At 55.1% G+C, this 18,569-nt stretch overlaps 1 protein-coding gene across 1 annotated transcript; it reads right to left on the reverse strand.

Moving 5' to 3' along the window:
- Positions 1-7,559: 7,559 nt before the first annotated feature.
- LOC111561008 lies at positions 7,560-9,414 on the reverse strand. The gene is made up of 2 exons (XM_045060734.1): positions 9,044-9,414; positions 7,560-8,863 (listed from the first exon to the last, which is right to left on the reverse strand). Exons 1-2 carry the CDS (start codon positions 9,292-9,294, stop codon positions 8,353-8,355), a joined length of 762 nt encoding a protein of 253 aa, XP_044916669.1. The 5' UTR covers positions 9,295-9,414; the 3' UTR covers positions 7,560-8,352.
- Between the last annotated feature and the right edge of the window lie 9,155 nt (positions 9,415-18,569).

The raw sequence follows: 18,569 nt of genomic DNA on the forward strand, positions 1-18,569 counted from the left end.
GGGGCTCGAACTCACGGACCGCGAGATCGTGACCTGGCTGAAGTCGGACGCTTAACCGACTGCGCCACCCAGGCGCCCCGAGGAAGTCCTTTTTATAAATAAGCATGACCCAAAACTCAAACGCCGTAAAAGAAAAGATTGTTGAATTCTCATGAATAAAGTTTTTAAACTGTAAGGGGAAAAATTAAACAAAATAAAAGGCGAACAACAAACGGGGAGAAAATACGTACAACTCCTATCACGGACCGAGAGATGCTTTCCTCGATATTTAAAGACTTCTGACAAATCACGGAGACCAAAAACTCAATAGAAAACAAATGAGCCCGGGATATGAAATAGACTAGCTGTGTGTTCCCAGACAAGTTACTCGACCACTCTGGACCTTAGCGTTCTAGTCCGTAAAAGGGTCCTGGCTTCATGGGAGCTGTTGTAAAGACTAAATACGTGAATATTCCCCAGAACCGCCCTTGGTGACTTGTCGGCCTCTCCCAAGTCTGGGAGCCCTTGGGGACGGGGCTGGGCCCAGCACAGGCTCTCTTGTCCTGCAGTGGTGTTTGGTGAATCAGAGCCCGTCTGCCTTGCACTTGCCAGGAATGGCAAGGTGGGTCATGATAAAGGACCCCGTCCCAGAGTCAGGGGTACCTGAGACACGGATAATCCTGCGAAGATCCCCATCGTGCATCCAGATTAGCAGGAAAGAGAAAAACACACCACAGACGTCGAATGGCAAAGACAGGCTGCCACCGAGCTCACATTCTAGCTACACGGGTCCTGGGTGGAAGTTAAAATTCATAGACTGTTAATTAGCATGTGGAACAGGAAGTTTCTAAATAGCTTCGCGGCGAGGCAATCAGCAGGCGGAGGGCCAGCGCTTAAAGGCCTGGTTTAAAGGGGGAGAGGGAAGAGAGGGAAGTCGAGACACCGAGATATTTCTGCTTCTTTTTACATCACACAAAACCCAAACACGCGTCACTGCTGGGACCTCCTCTGGAAACAGAGCCCCCTGTCTTTGCCGTGGCTTCCGAAGGGCTCGTCTGCAGCCGCCGGGGCTGGGAGAGACTGCGTGCGTGGCCACCTTCGCAGGCCCCACGGTGCTTTTCCCGACGGCTTTCAAAGCCACGCGTGTTTCCTTGGGGAGCCAGGACTCAATGTCAACTGTCATGGCAAGATGCCGCCGTGAGATAAGGAGAAGCCAGTGGCCCCGAGTCAGTGGGACAGATGCCTTTGGCAGGCAGTGAACATATCTGGGGACCTCGCACCCAAATTGGCAACTCAGTGACCTCCTTTCCCTCCCAGGACGTGAGTTTTGGGCTTGACAGAGGGAGGCCCAGGCTCCAGAGCCTGCTGGGCCCTGTAGCCACGCGGGAGGGACCTGCCCGTTCCCCATGGGGCTCGCTGCTCTTCAGCACCGGCTCCTAGCAGAGGGCAACAGTCTGGCATCCCCTGCCCACGACAGGTCAAGATGAGTCAGAGGTCTCCCCGATGTCTGCACCAGTCGCTGCTCTTTGGGGCTCTAGACACGGCCGTGGCCGGCTCACGGACCACGCCCCATGCCCGGCGCCCACTTTGGGTGAACCGCCCGTGATGTCTGTGACGGGGGATCGGGCACCTGAGCTTCTCTGCTCAGAGATTCATCACGGCAACATCTGCCTGCTCTACACACAGGGCATGTGTACCCCATATTTCAGCCCGTGGACTAGGATCGTGCCACCAGGGGTCCAAGAAGTGACCATGGGTCGCATCTAACAGAGTCTAAGAGAATCTGTCTCCTGGTCCTGTCTCCTCCGGGCTAAGGCCCAGCCGGTGGATGCTGCCGCCTTCAGGAAGCCTGCCCAGACTTGATCAGCCGTATTCAGTCCTTGCAAGTTTCCTCCCACCAGCACTGGCTGATTATCCACACCAGGCACTATGGAGAGCCTGGAGAGCCGGGAAGTTTCCCTCTCCCGAGTTCCCCGGCCCTTTCCGGCCTCCCAGTTACTGGCACCATTGACCTGTGGCTTCTCTTGGATCGTCATTTGTCTCACCCGGACCTCCCCTACTCAGACCACCCCTGGAATACACACAGCTTAGTACGTGAGAGCCAGACAGTCAGGGGGTGCCTGGGAGGCTCAGTCGGTGAAGGGGCAGGTCATGATCTCGCGGTTCATGAGTTCGAGCCCCGTGTGGGGCTTTTCTGTGCTGACAGCTCAGAGCCTGGAACCTGCTTCTGATTCTGTGTCTCCCTCTCTCTCTGCCCCTCCCCCACTCATGCTCTGTCTCTCTCTCTCTCTCTCTCTTTCTAAAAAATAAATAAATAAACATAAAAAAAATTAAAACATAAAAAAGAGGCAGGCAGTCCGCGTTCCAAACTTGGCTCTCGTGTTTTTGGCTGTATGAGCTTGGACAACTTCCTTAACTTCTCTGTGCCTCTGTTTCCCATATGTACAGTAAGGATCCGTTTAGTACTGGCCTCCTAGAATTTCCATGAAGACTGAACGATTTAAATTTTTTTAAAATTTTTTTTAGATGTTTGTTTATTTTTGAGAGAGAGAGAGAGAGTACAAGCAGGGGAGGGGCAGAGAGAGAGGGAGACAGAGGATCCGAAGCAGGATCCACGCCGACAGCAGAGACCCCCGATGCGGGGCTCCGACGCGTGACCTAAGCTGAAATCAGACGGTCAACTGACTGAGCCACCCAGGCGCCCCTGAAAGAGTTAAATTTTATAAAGCTCTTTAAACAGTGCCTGGCCCTACGTGAGCACTATGTAAGGGTTTAGTTTTAAAGACAGGCATTTGTAGGGTAAGGCACACATCGTCCCCTGCAAGGATCTCAAATTCACACGCCTAGACACATCAGACAAGGAGCAAAGGGGCAGGGAGGGCTGGGAGAGGGCAGCAGAGAGCCGGAGATCTCCGACCCCATGGGGGGGCATCCCCCCACCCACACTCACCCCCCCACCCCCGCCACCCCCACTCCCACCCCCGCCCCCCGCTTGCTGCTCTGTGCAAGGAGACACCAGATCTTTGGATTTCCAAGAAAAGCTGGAAGCCCTGGTTGAGTGTTTGTTTTTAAAGTGAAATATCTCAACTTGTAAATGTTGGCAGTTAATTGAGAAAAAAGTCAACGCACTGAAAACTTCTGTTCGCACCAAAATCCACTCATGGATGTTTATAGCGGCTTAGTCATAATTGCCGAAACCTGGAGGCAACCGAGACGTCCTTCGGTGGGTGACGGATGAATAAACCGGGGTGCATCCAGACAACGGACTATTATTCAGGGCTGAAAAGAAAATGAGCTCTCAAACTACGAAATGACGTGGAGGGAACTGACACGCACATCTCTAAGTGAAAGAAGCCAATCTCAGAAAGGGACATACTGAAAGGGACAGGATTCCAGCCAGATGATGTTTCAGAAAAGGCAACACTAGGGCGACAGCAAACAGATGGACGGCTGCCAGGGTTAGGGGTAGGGTGGGATGCACAGGTGTAGCAGAGAGGAGTGTTTGGGCAGCAAAACCTTTGGGGAGGATACTAGAAGGGTGAGCACGTGCCACTGTCCGTTTGTCCAAACCCATATGATACACAGCGTCAAGGGTGAGCCCTGATGCAAAGTATGGGCTTTGGATGATGATGATCATGGGGGAGGCTGTGTGTGTGTGTGTGTGTGTGTGTGTGTGTGGTGGCTGGGGGCACATGGGAACTCTCTCTACTTTCTGCTCACTTTTGCTCTAAATGTGCTCTAAAAATATAAGGTCTATTTTTTTTTTAAGTCGACACATCGCTGACAGAGCCATTTGGGCTCCGTACGTCAGAAAGACCCACGTACCATCTCAGTCGCGCGTTTTTGTTCAAAACTAGCCCGTTAGCTCCATGAAGGCAGAAGTCCCACTAACTCCTGTTCCCTGCTGGGTCCCTGCGGAGGGTGTAGCACAATGTCGAGCAAGAAGGAATGGAAGGAAGAAGAAGGACTAAGCGCCATTCGCTTGACAAGGAAGGTGCTGGAAATCAGCATTTACTGAGAGCCAACGGTGTCACCACCACCATACCGGCTACTCAATGAGCCTCTTCCCGTGAATGCCACGTAACACTCTCGTGATGGAGGTATTGTCCGTTCTGTGTTGCAGGTGTAGAAACAGGCTCAGGGGGCTCACACTGCCCGCCCAATATCACATCGCAGGTAAGTGGCAGAGCCTGGGATGGCTCCCAGGGCTCCCAGGTGACAGCGGTGAAAGCTTCCACTCCAGCCTGCCTTGGGATGGATAGATAGATGGATAGATGGTGGATAGATGCTGGACGGACGGATGGATGGATGGATCTGGAGAACCCTTCCCCCAGTGAAAATTCCAGCATTATCTTTCTCCCTTTTCCACTTCCCATCGCCGCTGAGACTCCAGCTATTTCCAATTCAGCAGCAAATGAGGTGCCCAGACAGGGCCAGCTTCACAGTTAGCAACAAAACCAGTTTAAACTGGGAGTGGGGGGCGAAGGGAAAATACCTGTCTTTCCCCCTTTGAGCCTTGGAAAGGCGCAAACAACGTGTGAGGCTAATCACAGAGCCCTCCCCCAGGCCTGCTGCAGAATCCACATTCACCAACGACCCCCCCCCCCCCCCAACTCCGACCCCAGCCAGGCCAGTGAGTTTCAGGAAGAACTGCCTCCCCATGATAATAGGCCCCTCCTGGGGAGACAGAGTGAGATACACATGATTCTCCCAACATTTCCCACTCCCTTCCTAGCTGCGGGATCCGGGGCAAGGAACTTACCCCGGTAGCCGAGCCTCTCATTTGCACAAAGCCCTAAGTCATACCCGGCTGTCTATTTTGACAACAAAGAGAAATGATTTTGCCCCTGTACAGTACCTAGCACAGAGTAGGTGCTCATTAAATTTTCACGTCCCTCCTCCCCTGTGCTCAGCCAAATGGTTATTCCAGTTCAGGCTACAAACCTGGGGGAACTGGACCATTTCCTTTGATAAATGGAGCATTCGTGTACTCTCCTTACACAAGGCTAGTAAGTACCCGGTACTGGGGTCCTGGTATTTCTGGCCTCACGGAAGGGGTAGTGGAGAGCTAGATTACCGCGCTCAGACTGAGCCAAGCATTGTATTTAAGGCTCTTTACGTCTCCCCAAGAGCCCGAACGACCGTGAGCACCGGTTCTAACCTCAGATTTGCAGGATCGATATTTATTCCCCTCTTAGGTGCCTGAACCAAGAGCTCAGTTAGTCTCCAAGCGAAAGGGGGCATTTTTTGTTTGTCCCCAGGCCCTCCCGGCCAGGGCCTGCGTCTGCTTTTTATGTGCTCCAGTAAACCCAAAAGTCTTCTCCGGTTAATACGGTAATTATGGCTTCCAAGTCAGCGGAAAGACCGAGATTTTCCCAGAGCCTCTAAAAAAGGAAAATACAAAACCTGGGCCATAAAAACCAGGCCCAAGTGCAGCAGACTGGAATGCGGGAAGCAGTGGGGCATCATGGGAAGAAGATGGCAGCCAAGGGCCCCGGAGAGTTTCCACACTGGCTTCCGCCCTTGGTGTGACCTGGGGTAGAGCACCCTAACTCTGGTCTCAGCTTCCTCATCTGTATAACGGAGTCGACACGCCCCACGAGGATTGCCGAGTCCCAGCGCACTAGAGAACCCGTAGGATTTGTGCTCCTTTGCGTGTGCGTTGAACACACATGCGTTAGTGGTCCGCCCTGTGCTACGTGGCCAGCACGATTGCTCTCTCTGTTCTGACACCCGTCTTCTGAAACAGGTACCGTCGTCTCCGCGGGAAGAAATGAGACTCCGACACAATGGGTGACTTAACCCAGGCCACACGGCTAATAAGACACAGAGTAGGGGGTCAAAGCTATCTGGGTCTCCTCTGCCCCCAGACGTGCGCTCCCGCCACCAAGCTATAGCGGTCCCCGTTGGAATGCTTGGGCCACGGCTAGAGGGACCTCAGGTGCGTCCAGGGGAGAAACTGACTTGCCCAGCGCCATACCTGTGTGTCTGTGACCGCTCCAGAGTTGGGGCACTGTCGCAGCTGATGTCCGCGGTCTCCTGTTGAAGACTCCCCGTTGCGAAAGAAATGCCCCAGGTACGTAGCTACCTCTGTCTGTCCAGAGCAGAGTTGCCCAGAAGCGGGAGTGTGCCAGCCATGTGCCAGCGCCCCCACCCCCACCCGACACTCAGCGCCTGGAGGAAGAATCACCCAGTGGGAAAGTTACGGCCTTTCCGCTTCTTTCTCGGCCTTGCTGATTCTGTCAAGAAGAAAGGCTCGGGTCCTAACGCATTTAACGCCTAACACCTATCTTCCTTGTTTTAGGGTGGAGAGAAAGCTCATCTCAGGGTCACATCCTTCAGCAGACAGAAGACAAAAGTATGCAGCTAGAGGAGTATGCCCTACTTTCCGTTTTGCTTTTCTCTCTTTTTTTAACGTTTACTTCTTTTTGAGAGACAGGGCGTGAGCAGGGGAGGGACAGGGAGAGGGAGACACAGAATCGGAAGCAGGCTCCAGGCTCTGAGCTGCCAGCACAGAGCCCGAGGCCGGGCTCGAACTCACGAACCGCCAGCTCACGACCTGAGCCGAAGCTGGACGCTTGACCAACTGAGCCACCCCCGGCGCCCCTCGTTTTGCGTATTTCTAAGATGACTTTGCGCTTCTCACAAGGGGCGCGGTTTTCTGTCTCTATATACGGTTTCCTCTCAAGGAAATGTATTCAAGCAAAATGAGGCTTGAGTTAAGAAAAATTATTAGTAACTACGGATTTCACATTTGGGGCGTATTTACTTTAGATTTAATTTTAAATCAAGTAAACAATAGTTCAGGCACCCCGCAGCTATGGCTCGCGCCCCAGCGTGACTCCTGCAGGGCCCTGCTAGGTGAGCAAATCGTGCTCCGTCCCCAGCTCTGGTTCAAGCTGTGTGACCCAGATGAGGGGGAGACCCAAGGCTGGGTCCACAGGTGTGTGTCCTGCGGTCGCCCCACCAGCTGCCCTGTAGCACTGAGCCTGATGACCGGCACCACTCGGTTGACCAGATTCCTCGCACGTCTGTAATCCAAACACGGAACTCGGGTCTCATGACGCTGAGGCTGGACGGGAAGGGGACCCTCGCTCTTCCCCAGCCAGGACCGGGGCAGGGTCCTGGATTGTGTGAAAGGTACCCCAACTCTGGGTGACTCACTCTCTGGGTCTGGGTCTGGTCTCTCCTCCAGCGGAGGCTACCTTTTGTTTTATCTGGTAAATAGAGGCAGAGTGCCCCCTTCCGTGTCCCTGGGTTCTTTGCAAATATTGCCTCAGTTAATCCCCACCATCCGACGGAGGGGCACTGCTGGTCTACCCATTTTACAGATGGGGAGACTGAGGCAGGGCGACCCAGGCTCCACAACCAGAGGCAGCGGACCAGGACTTGGCGTTCGTGGACTCGGTGGCACGTGACTGAAGTCGGCAGACGGCCCGGTGTCCCTCCTCCAGCACCCAAGCAGCTGGTGTCAGCGTGAGCCCCTCTCCAGCCAGAATGTCCTCTGCCGACAGGGGAATGACGTCTGCCCGCCGGAAGCACACTGACAAGAGATATGGGTTTCAGAAACAGCGCTGGGATGGGAGTCAAGTCTCCTAACGCCTCGCTGGCTCCCCTACCTCCTGCTGTGTGAGCTGGGTCTAGTGCTTACCCTCTCTGGGCCTCAGTCTTTGCATCTGTAAACAGGCAGGTGTTATCCCAATCCGGGGTCAGAACACTACAGCCTGCGGGCCAAACCCGGCCTGTTTTTGTGAAGTCTTACCGGCACGGTCAGACTGCTGTGTCCCCACAACAGCCGCACGGGGTCCTTGCAACAGACCTAAAATATTTCCTCTCTGGCCCTTTGAAGTTTTCTGACCCCTCTCCTGGCAGATCCGCGCAGAGACCGTTTCATTCACCTACTATTTTCCCAGAGCCTAGAACCGTGCCCGGCATCCAACGGCTTCCCCTGACACTTGCTGGATGAATGTCTAAGTCTAAGGGCCCTGCCCGCTCGGAAGGTCTGGAACTTATCGTGGCCGGTGGACCACGGTCGCCTCAGAGGCCTGCGACCTGTATGTCTCCTTTAGTTGTCATTAAGCAGATGGCCCAGTGACCGTCGGTGGGGACGAGCCGCTCAGGTCTCTCTTGGAGAAGGAACCTGGAGCTCATCGTCAGGGCGAGCACTGAGCTGCCAGCCTTCTGCCGACGGAGCCATCCGGCTCCAGCTTGGCCTTCGAGCCAGGACCGGGCATTTCCGGGCCAGGCCGCCGTCAATAGCTGGTCTCTACAGGGGAGGTAGGGCCCGGCCACTCGTGTCCTTAGTACGTGTCCTCAGCAAGCAATCTTTGCTCTGGAGTTCTCCACTGGGCTGGCCGAGACTTTGCCGGAAGCTCACTGGGGTCGAAGACTCTCTCTCCCTGATGCTCCTGCCTCCTTTCCCTCGCGGGCTTTATCTACAGTGAATCCCGGGACGCCCCAAACCCACCTCAGCAACGACCTTCTGCAGGACGTGAACTGCCCCGGGGACCAAGTCCTCAGCATGCGTTTATCAAGCTGTATAAAGCACTGGGCTGGGAGCTGGAGGGAGGGCCCATTAATCTCAGGATGAGCAAACCTGGTCGCCAGCTTTGAGGGCTCGCCGGGAAGACGGGATCGAAACCCCCGGGGTTCCCACACTCCAACATGGGCTCCAGCATTCACAGACTTGCAGAACTTTCCAGTTTGGTGAGCCCTCGGTAGCGCCCCTGTTATTTGTAGAGGAACAGACTGGTCCTGGAAAGGTGTTGGGGGCTGCGGGGCCACTGACCTCTGCCCTCCTGAGGCTGGAAGCAGCAGGGACCTCGGAACCTTAGACGAGGCGTCCGCTTCATTACAACAGCTCATTAGGGAGCAGAGCTCAGATCTGCGGCCAAAAACCAGAGTCCCTGAGATTTCGTGCGCGGAGTTAATCCAACCCCACAACCGCAGGCCTCTTTTCTCCCAGAAGGAGGGGTCGGATTCCACCCCTGGGTTTCCCATCCCAAAGTCACCGCTGGTTAAGCTACTCCCCCTCCCGAAGCTGGCAGGGGGCCAGACTGTTTACCTCCTTTTTATCCTGCGGAGGGGAGAGCAGACAGTCTCTGGCCACGGACGCTGAGGAGTGCGGAACAGCAGAAGGGGCTCATCTCGGGTCGCACGTAGGCTGTTGGTGACAGAAAAATTAAACCTGACATTACTGAGAACACCATAACGAGACGCCTGGAGGACACAGCACGGGCCATGGCTGGAATTCTGGGAGCGAGTCGCAGAGCGTGGGGAAGACATGGGGACCAGCACAAGGGGACACAGCCCCATCTCTTGCGGGGGGCCGGAGCCCCCTGGAGGGCTGCCCGGTGGCAGCGGCAGCGGCAGCTCTCGAGGGACTCCAATACCATCTGAAGCCAGGAAGGAGAGGAGAAGAAACACCCCCGGCCTCTTTCTGTGGCCCCGCCCCTGAGCCCCGACCGGAGCCTCTCTATGGCTGAAGCCACGGAGCAAGGGAAGCTGGGTAATGTAGTCCGCGGGGGCAACGTTCCAGGCAGAGAGCAACAGGGAACAGAGGTGGAGGGCCGCGGGGCTTGGGAGGGATGCAGGCAGGCAAAAAACAGAATGAAAAGAACCAGAGCTGACGATCCCACGAGCTTTATGCGCAATATTTCATTTAGTCCTCCCACGATGCCATAAGGTAGGAGACATCCACCTTTTTTTTTTTAATTATTTATTTATTTATTTATTTTAATTTTTTTTTCAACGTTTATTTATTTTTGGGACAGAGACAGACAGAGCATGAACGGGGGAGGGGCAGAGAGAGAGGGAGACACAGAATCGGAAACAGGCTCCAGGCTCCGAGCCATCAGCCCAGAGCCTGACGCGGGGCTCGAACTCCCGGACCGCGAGATCGTGACCTGGCTGAAGTCGGACGCTTAACCGACTGCGCCACCCAGGCGCCCCTTTTTTAATTATTTTTTATGTTTATTTTATTTGAGAGAGAGAGAGAGAGAGAGACAGAGCGCGAGTGGGGGAGGGGCAGGGAGAGGAGGAGACACAGAATCCGAAGCAGGCTCCGAGCTGCCAGCACAGAGCCCCACGCGGGGCTCGAACCCAAGAATCCCGACATCACGACCTGAGCCAAAGCCGGACGCTTAACCGACTGAGCCACCCAGGACACGCGTCCCTTTTACAGATGAGGAAGCTGAGGCTCGAGAGGGTAGGGAATTTGGCCGAAGGATCACAGCAAAGACGTGCCAGCGCCCAGACTGGAACCTCCGTCTTCCAAGTCTTGCCATTCCTTCCCAGCAGACCCCGCGAGGGGTCAGCAAGCTTCCAGGGGCCCTGTCTGTCTGGGTCCCTGCCAGACTGGGGAAGGCCGGCTTTTCGAGACCGAACGTTCCCACGTTTTACAAATTCGCCCCGCGTTAGTTCCAAGAAGCATTTCATTTGCCAATTCTGCAGCAAAGTGCCAGTCCCCGCTAATCAAGCCCCGAAGGCCACGGGCTCTGCGAGCTTTCAGCTTCATTACCTGCGTGCGCCCCTCCTTGCGCTCCTCCAGACGTTTAGAGGCTTCTGTCCAACGTTTGGCTTGTGAAACACGCAGGTGCCGCTCTCCAGGAGCGCCCGGATGAAACACCAGCAGGGAGAAGACGCAGGGGCGCGGGAAGGGTGTGCGAAGGGCTCCCGGCACTGACTGGGACGCTGGAAACTCCTCTGGAGGTGGGGGTGCAGGGGGGAGGGCAAGGGAGGGACTCCGCTCTCCGCTTCCCCCTTCACCCCCCCCCCCCAGTGGCTGCTTCGTGAATCGTTCTGAAACACGCACCCCTGCCCCGTGGCTGCTACGTGTCAGGTTCCAGGGAGAGCGCCTGGCACAGAGCCGGGGGTTCAAATGCAGGACAGCAGAGGGACTGACGCAAGGCTCTGGGCGGCAGGCCCCGGGTTCCAGTCCTGCCCTCCCGGCTCCTTGGCTGGGCGACAGTGGACATGCTGGCCCTTTCAGTCGCATTTTCCCAACTTGTAAAATCAGAATCATGCAGAACCAAAAAACGATGCGTCTACCTGACAGGATCGGTGAAAAATGGTAAATGATGTGAGTTGAAAAGTAGTTAACTGTGTAACTGGTGTAAAAAAAAAAAAAATCAGGTAGGGGCGCCCAGCTCAGTCCGTAAAGCGTCCAACTTTGGCTCAGGTCATGATCTCACGGTTCGTGGGTTCAAGCCCCGCATCGGGCTCTGTGCTGACAGCCCAGAGCCTGCTTCAGATCCTCTGTCCCTCTCTCTTTCTCTGCCCTTCCCCCGTTCTCTCTCTCTCTCAAAAATAAAACATTGGGGCACCTGGGTGGCTCAGTCGGTTGGGCATCCGACTTCGGCTCAGGTCATGATCTCGCAGTCCGTGAGCTCGAGCCCCGCGTCGGCTCCGTGCTGACAGCTCAGAGCCTGGAGCCTGCTTCGGATTCCATGTCTCCCTCTCTCTCTGCCCCTCCCCCGTTCATGCTCTGTCTCTCTCTGTCTCAAAAATTAATAAACGTTAAAAAAAATTAAAAAAAAAAAAACAACATTTTTAGGGGCACCCGAGTGGCTCAGTTGGTTAGGCATCCGACTCTTGGTTTTGGCTTAGGCCGTGATCTCACGGTTTGTGAGTTCCAGCCCCGCATCGGACTTCACTGGTGACAGCCCGGAGCCTGCTTGGGATTCTCTCTCTCCCTGTCTCTCTGCCTCTCCCCCCTCACCCTCTCTGTCTCTCGAAATAAATAAACTTAAACAAAATTTTTTTTAAATAAATAACCATTTTTAGAAAAAAGATTTAAAAAAATCCAGTAAATGATACCTGTGGTTGCTTTACTGAGCTATGTGATCCTGGGGAAGTTACTTAACCTCTCTGTGCCTCAGTCTCCTCATCTATAAATGGAGATGAAATAATGCCTACCTCATAGGCGCTTGCAGAAGACCACCCTCAGGAAATGCTGGTGCGGCTGCCTGGCACATCATATACTAAGTGCTGGCTCTTACCAGCGACCACTGTCATCGTCAACAACGTTGGTCCCTCTTCCCCTGCCCAACCGTTCCTCATCTTGCAAGGGTCACCTCCTCCAGGAAGTCCTCCTTGACCTCACTATGGGGTCTCAAACAGCTACACAGCTGTAACCCTCCCTGTATTATTGTATGGAAGTGACCACCTCCGCGATGCCTCCTCCACCTACTGCCTCCTCCCTGGGACCAGGATCCGGTTCCCCTCTTCTCCACCTTCCCGGTCCCTGTGCCGGGCCCACCCCACGGCAGGCTTTCCACCAGGGGCGGCTGGATGAAGGCAAAGGAACTGAACCGAACAGAGCCTGCCTGAAACCGAGGCCGAATAGAAAGAGAAACAAAAGAGAAATACAAAAAGGTTCTGGTCCCTGCTTTCCAGGAGGTGAGGTTCTGCGTGGGGAGGGAGGGGTGAGCCACAATTTGTCATGAGAGATGAGTAGGAGGCAGATGTTATTCTCCCCATTTTGCAGATTATACAAATGAGGCTCAGAGAGGTTAAGCAGGTCGTCCCGGATCACGCAGCAAGGGGGTGGCAGAGCCTAGTACAGAGCTCAAGCTCGTGAAGGCTTCCCTGCTTCTAACTAGAGTGTGACTAGACCTCCGCCCAGCCTCGGAGGGGCTTGTCACTCTTTGTCCCCCCTTTACCCTGTGGTTCCGCGTTGAGCAGCCCCAGGGCAGATACATTCCACCCGTGTTTTCTTCTGCTTACATCCAAATTTCTGGGCTCAGCCAATCACCAGGGCCCCCGCCCAGGACAGACCAGACTCAGAGAGGAGATGTCCGATGTTCTGCAAATTTTGCATTTAAAACCGAGGGTTCCATCATATTTTGCACTGTTGAAAGCTGGGGAGTCCACGCCATACAAAGTCTTCAACTGCCCTGCCCCCCACTAGTATTGTGTGTGTGTGTGTGTGTGTGTGTGCAATGAGTGTGGGCCCAAGAAGTAGAAAGAAGGAAATAAAAGGGGATGGGCCTTGAAGAAAGTGGTCAAGGAAGGCCTCTTCCACCTGAGACCTTCTCCCAACTTGACTTTAGACACCACCCCACCCTCCGCAGGTGCTCACGCTCTGGGACCGTCACCCTCACACCGGGGCGTGGCGGGTCTGGGATGGGGCCTGAGATTCTGCATTCTCCCCAAGCTCCGAGGTGAGGCTGGTGCCACTGGTCGGCAGACCCCCTGCGTGGTAGGGTGCTGAGACCCCTCCACAGGGCTCCCCACGGTCACCCTCCCTCCAGACCCTCCAGGTGCATTTACACCCTGGGGGGAGGAGAGGTGGGTGGTGAGAGGTGGCCAGCGTCTCCCCTCCACTCTTGGATGTGGACTTTTTTTAATTATGCAAAGAAAGGGCTGAGCCCCTGCAAACTACCTTCCTCACACCCATACAACCCTCTTCCAGCCCCACTGCCCCCCCCCCAGTTCCTGCCATACGGAAATGTTGGGTCCCTGTTCCTCCTGCCACCCCCCCCCCGCCTCATATCATCATGGTCGAGAGCAGAGCTCCAGAGTCCGATGGCAGGTTGGAATCCTGCCCTCCGCTGGCTGTGTGACCTTGAGAAAATTGCGTATCTTCAACTTGTCCTTGGTTTCCTCCCCCGAAAAAAGGGCATCTCAGCAGTACCTCTACTTCCCCGGGGCTGTTACAGGTTAGATGAGTTCATACCAGGAGAGCACTTAGAAGGGTTGAGCACAGAGCAGGTGCTTGGCAAACTTTGTCAGATGACTGATTAATTGCATCCCTCTTTGCGCTGCAGAAACCCACCGCCCGCTCACGGCCGCTGCCCTTGGCAGTGGGGGTGTGCCCGTCACTTGCCTCAGTGGCTTTCTCCACGGTAACCTTGACAGCTGGGATTGTTATGCCCGGTTCCCAGACGGGTAACCTTAGGCTCAGAGATTTTAAGTGAGTTACATAGCTGATGTTAAATAAATTGGCTCTAAAGTAAACGAAGGCATGGGTCTATTTACCCCAGTCTTGAGCAAAGTCCTGGACACGCAGCCTAACTGAGGGTTTGTGGGACAAATGAACGGAAGAGTGAATAAATTATCCACAGAGGACACCGCCGCTTTCTGGTGGGCTGGGACCGACCGACCCCAGATGGCCTGACCCCAAGGGAAGAGTCAGACCCCACCTCCGAGGTCACGGAGGTGACAAGCAAGATGATTGGTAACTGAAGGGTAACATGCCCTTAGTTTCCAGGGCTTTAAATGGTACATATTCCAGGAAAGAAGGAAGGAGGGAGGGAGGGGAAATGGGAAGGATGAGACTTAAGTTCTGGCTGGGCCCTGTTCTTTAAATTTTTTTTTTTTTAACGTTTATTTAGTTTTGAGACAGAGAGAGAGCATGAACGGGGGAAGGGCCAGAGAGAGAGGGAGAAACAGAATCTGAAACAGGCTCCAGGCTCCGAGCTGTCCGCACAGAGCCCGACGCGGGGCTCGAACTCACGGACCGTGAGATCGTGACCTGAGCCGAAGTCCGAAGCATAACCGACTGAGCCACCCAGGCGCTCCAAGCTGGGCCCTGTTCTTTTCGCAAGAGAAGGACACAAATGGAAATCCCCGTCCTTCTGTAGCTCAGATTCTAGTAGGGAGAGAGGACATCACACAAGAGTTTTCAAGGGACTCACTGGAGTTTGGCTATGAGTAAAACAAAAGCAGGGGAGTGGCTTGGGGAGTGGGCTGTGGGGGTGCGACCGCATCCTTGCCCTGTTTTATGGCTCTAGAGTCCTGCAGCCTGGTACTTTACTTGAGCACTTTCCAAATGAGAAAAGAGATGGGGAGGGAAGGGAGGAGGGAAGGGAGGGGAGGGGAAGAGGGAAGAAGGAAAGGAAGAAGGAAGGGAAGAAGGAAGGGAAGGGGAGGGAAGGGAAGGGAAGGGAAGGGAAGGGAAGGGAAGGGAAGGGGATGGGAAGGGAGGAAAGGGGAGGGAAGGGGACGGGAGGGGGTGGAAGGGAAGGGAAGGGGATGTGAGGGGAGGGAAAAGAAGGGAAGGGAAGGGAAGGGAAGGGAAAGGAAGGGGAGGGGAGGGAAGGGAAGAGAAGGGAAGGGGATGGAAGAGAAGGGGATGGAACAGAAGGGAAGGGAAGGGGATGGGAGGGGAGGGGAGGGGATGGAAGGGAAGGGAAGGGAAGGGGAGGGAAGGGAAGGGGATGGAAGGGAAGGGAAGGGGATGGAAGAGAAGGGGATGGAATGGAAGGGAAGGGAAGGGGATGGGAGGGGAGGGGAGGGGATGGAAGGGAAGGGAAGGGGATGGAAGGGAAGGGGAGGGAAGGGAAGGGGAGGGAAGGGGAGGGAAGGGAAGGGAAGGGAAGGGAAGGGAAGGGGATGGAATGGAAGGGAAGGGGATGGAAGGGAAGGGAAGGGGAGGGAAGGGAAGGGGAGGGAAGGGGAAGGAAGGGGAGGGAAGGGAAGGGAAGGGAAGGGAAGGGGATGGAAGAGAAGGGGATGGAATGGAAGGGAAGGGGATGGAAGGGAAGGGAAGGGAAGGGGATGGAAGGGAAGGGAAGGGGATAGAAGGGAAGGGAAGGGAAGGAAGGGGAGGGGAGGGAAGGGAAGGGGAAGGAAGGGCGAAGAGAAGGGAAGAGGAAATGGAAGAGAAGGAAAGGAGAAAAGGAAGAGGGAAGTGAAAGGAAGGGGAGGGGAGGAGGAAGGGGAGAGGGAAGGGAGGAGGGAATGGAAGGGAGGGAAAGAGAAGCAAAGGGGGAAGGGAGGGGAGGAGAAAGGAGGAGGGAAGGGAAGGGGAAAGGGAAGGGAAAAGAAGGGAGCACCCAAACCAACTGTAGGACCAGCAGTAGGCCAGTTCATGGATGGGGTTCAGAGATGTTAATTTAAGGAATCTTCCAGAAGTGAGACAGTTAGGAAGTGGCAGAGTCAGTCATTGCCTCTCCTCTTTCTATCCATCTGTCCACACTGAGGTCAGGGATGCTGGGACTGGGTGTGCAGGTGACCCGGCTGGCAGTGGCTTCTTGTGGGCTCCACCAAGAAAGGCACTAGGGCAAGAGAGGATGGGGGGTGGCATCGAGGGGTGTGGCCTCTGCCCTGCTGGCCCCGAGCTCCCCCCCGACACACAATGGCCCAACTCTGCAGTCAGCCTCCCCTGTTTCCCATCTCAGAGGTCCCTCCCCCAGCTCCCCCAGCACCCCCTCTCCAAGTTCCTGGTTTCAGACCCCTTGTCTACCCTCGCGATGGCGGCAGCTGTCCCCCCCACGTTGACCTCTGGCTCCGCTCAGTGCTCCCCCTCTGCGCTTCCTGTCCTCCGTCACCTGTGGGTCAGTCCACGGTGGACCCCTTCCCTGGAGTGCCTACTGGGGCTGCTTTTCCCGGGCGCGCCCCAACGGATGCGAGCCTTGCCAGGAGAAGTGGCAGGGCAGAGACCCGCAAAGAAGGGTTTTGAATCTGCCTGGCGGTGCCGTTGGTCCTGACCCGGGATGTCCCCTTGTCTATGAAAAGTGACACCCCTGTGATCCCTGACCTGTGGGGTGACGGTCCCTTTTCATGTCATTGCTTGGGTTATTCGGGATGAAGGACCTTAGCGGCTACTTCAGTAATCTTGTTTGCGTGTTTGCTCAATCGTAGGTGGCCCGTGAGCCCTGGGGACACCAGGACAAGCACAGGCACAGGGCCCGGCACAGAGCGGGCGTGCGTTTGCAGATCGACTGACTGACCTCTGAAAGGCACTGGGCCCTGGTGGGAGATTAGAACCCGCATCTACCTTGACTCCAGTTCCAAGGGAAGGATCGCGTGGCCCGCCGGACCAGGCTGGGGCTTCCACACGTGTCCCTGCCCGGGGTCACCCAACTGGAAGGCGTCACAAGCGGGGTAGGACGGTGGGAGGTGCACAGGCTGGGAGCGAGACCCCGCAGGTTCAACCCTGGCTCAAAGTCCTCGGGTTATTTGGGAAACTAATAAGGCTCCTACGCTTCGGTGTTTCGTCTGAGATGGAATATTAATTATGTTCACGAGCATTTAGGGGGAGAAAATATCACTGGACTGTTATCAGGCTATTGTGAGGGAAATCAGGTCAAATGCAAGGATTCCGGGAATTCTAGTGTGGGAAGATAAGCAGGCATTTGCTCACAAAGACAATAATGAATTTGAAATGAACATTTACCCTGCGGTCAGCGGGCGTTTTCCTGAGCACCGACCTGCTGACCGCCCTCTTCTGCTTCTGGCACACCCACCCCCTGGTCTCAGTCTCTCCCCACCTTGGTCCCCAAGTCCCGTTTCCTGGGTCCTGATAGGAGGTGACCTTGGGCAGAGCCCTTCACCTCTTCGAGTCTCTGTTTCAACATCTGTAGAACAGAAATGGACGAATTCGATGAGATTAAAGTCCATGAAGCCCCCAGAGGGCAGGCGGTCGCAGGACGGTCGTGATGAATGGCAATTTGCTTCCTCCTGAAGTTGCTTTATTTCTCCCACCCGAGGGGCTCAAGGTGTTCTCTCGTGGGGGTGAGGAGGTTGGGGTGAGCCTGTGGCAAAGACCCCATTTCATCCGTTCATCCAATGAAGTGCTTTCTACTGTTGTGTGGGAAGATGTCTATGGGAACCCTCTGCCAGAGCCATAATAACTATAGTCCCTGCCTCAGAAAGGCTCCCACGGCGGGGGGGGGGGGGGGGGGGGGGGGGCCAGGCCTGAACAGCAGAGGCAGTGTCGTGCAGGAAGGGCCGACGGAGTCCTTCCCTGGGTGGAGGGGAGCCCACAGGTAGAGATGACTTTCTTCTGAGTCTTGAAGTTTGCAAGACGTTTTCACAACCGAGGAGAGCATTCTAGACGGCGAGAACGACGTTATAGAGGCCACCAGGGATTTGGATAAGGGCCGATCTATAAATCATCATCATGGAGTCCACTGGGCATCCCGGATGGAAATGTTAGTTCAGAGAAAGGGGTGCATCGAGGATGGGAATGCTGGAGAATGGGGGGACCAGGGACCACAGTGTGGGGGGAAGGGGCGGGACCGAGGCAGGCAGTGTTGGAGACTTGGGGGAAGGGGTGGAGGAGGAGGGCGGTGCTGGAGGGTGGGGGGAAGGAGGAGGTCCTCGAGGGTGGAAGGACCAAGGAGGGCAGGGGAGGGGAATAAGTCTGCACGGGTAGGTTCCTGCCAGGTCCTGAAGGGCTTTGAATGCCTGACTCAGACCTATCACTTTAGCAAACTAAGGCCACTTTCCTATATCCTGCTCGCAGCTTTGGGATCTGAAAGCCAATTTGCAAATGCTATGGTGAAAAAAAAAAAAGGCATTAGTGGCCAGCTTTGTGCTCATCAGAGTTCTAATTTCCACTGGTTTCTGGTTTTCAGCTCTATAAATCCTAAATGTGCCTTTCATTTCATTTTTCCACCCTTTGAGAACATCTGTTTGGTATTTGCCTTGGGAGATTGGGAAGGTGGGCGGGAGGTGACAAGATCCTTTTTAAGTTGTTGGCATTGAAGGAAGAGGACACAGAGGTGCCCGAGAGCACGGGGCGGCCCGCTGCTCCCTCAGGCCAGCGATCCCCTTGCCGCCCTCAGATGCTATAAGAAGACGGCCAATGTCAAGGCAATGTATTAAAAATGCAATCTATAGGCCCATGTAGGGCGACTTCA

This window comes from Felis catus, chromosome B3 (assembly GCF_018350175.1).
Source record: "Felis catus isolate Fca126 chromosome B3, F.catus_Fca126_mat1.0, whole genome shotgun sequence".
NCBI lineage: Eukaryota > Metazoa > Chordata > Mammalia > Carnivora > Felidae > Felis > Felis catus.

Coding starts and splice junctions, on each gene's coding strand:
- LOC111561008 (XM_045060734.1), bottom strand. CDS start 9,294: ATGGGGCTGTGTCCCCTTGTGCTGGTCCCCATGTCTTCCCCACGCTCT. Junction 8,864..9,043: donor CTCCGCAGGATAAAAAGGAG/GTAAACAGTCTG, acceptor TTTTGGCCGCAG/ATCTGAGCTCTGCTCCCTAA.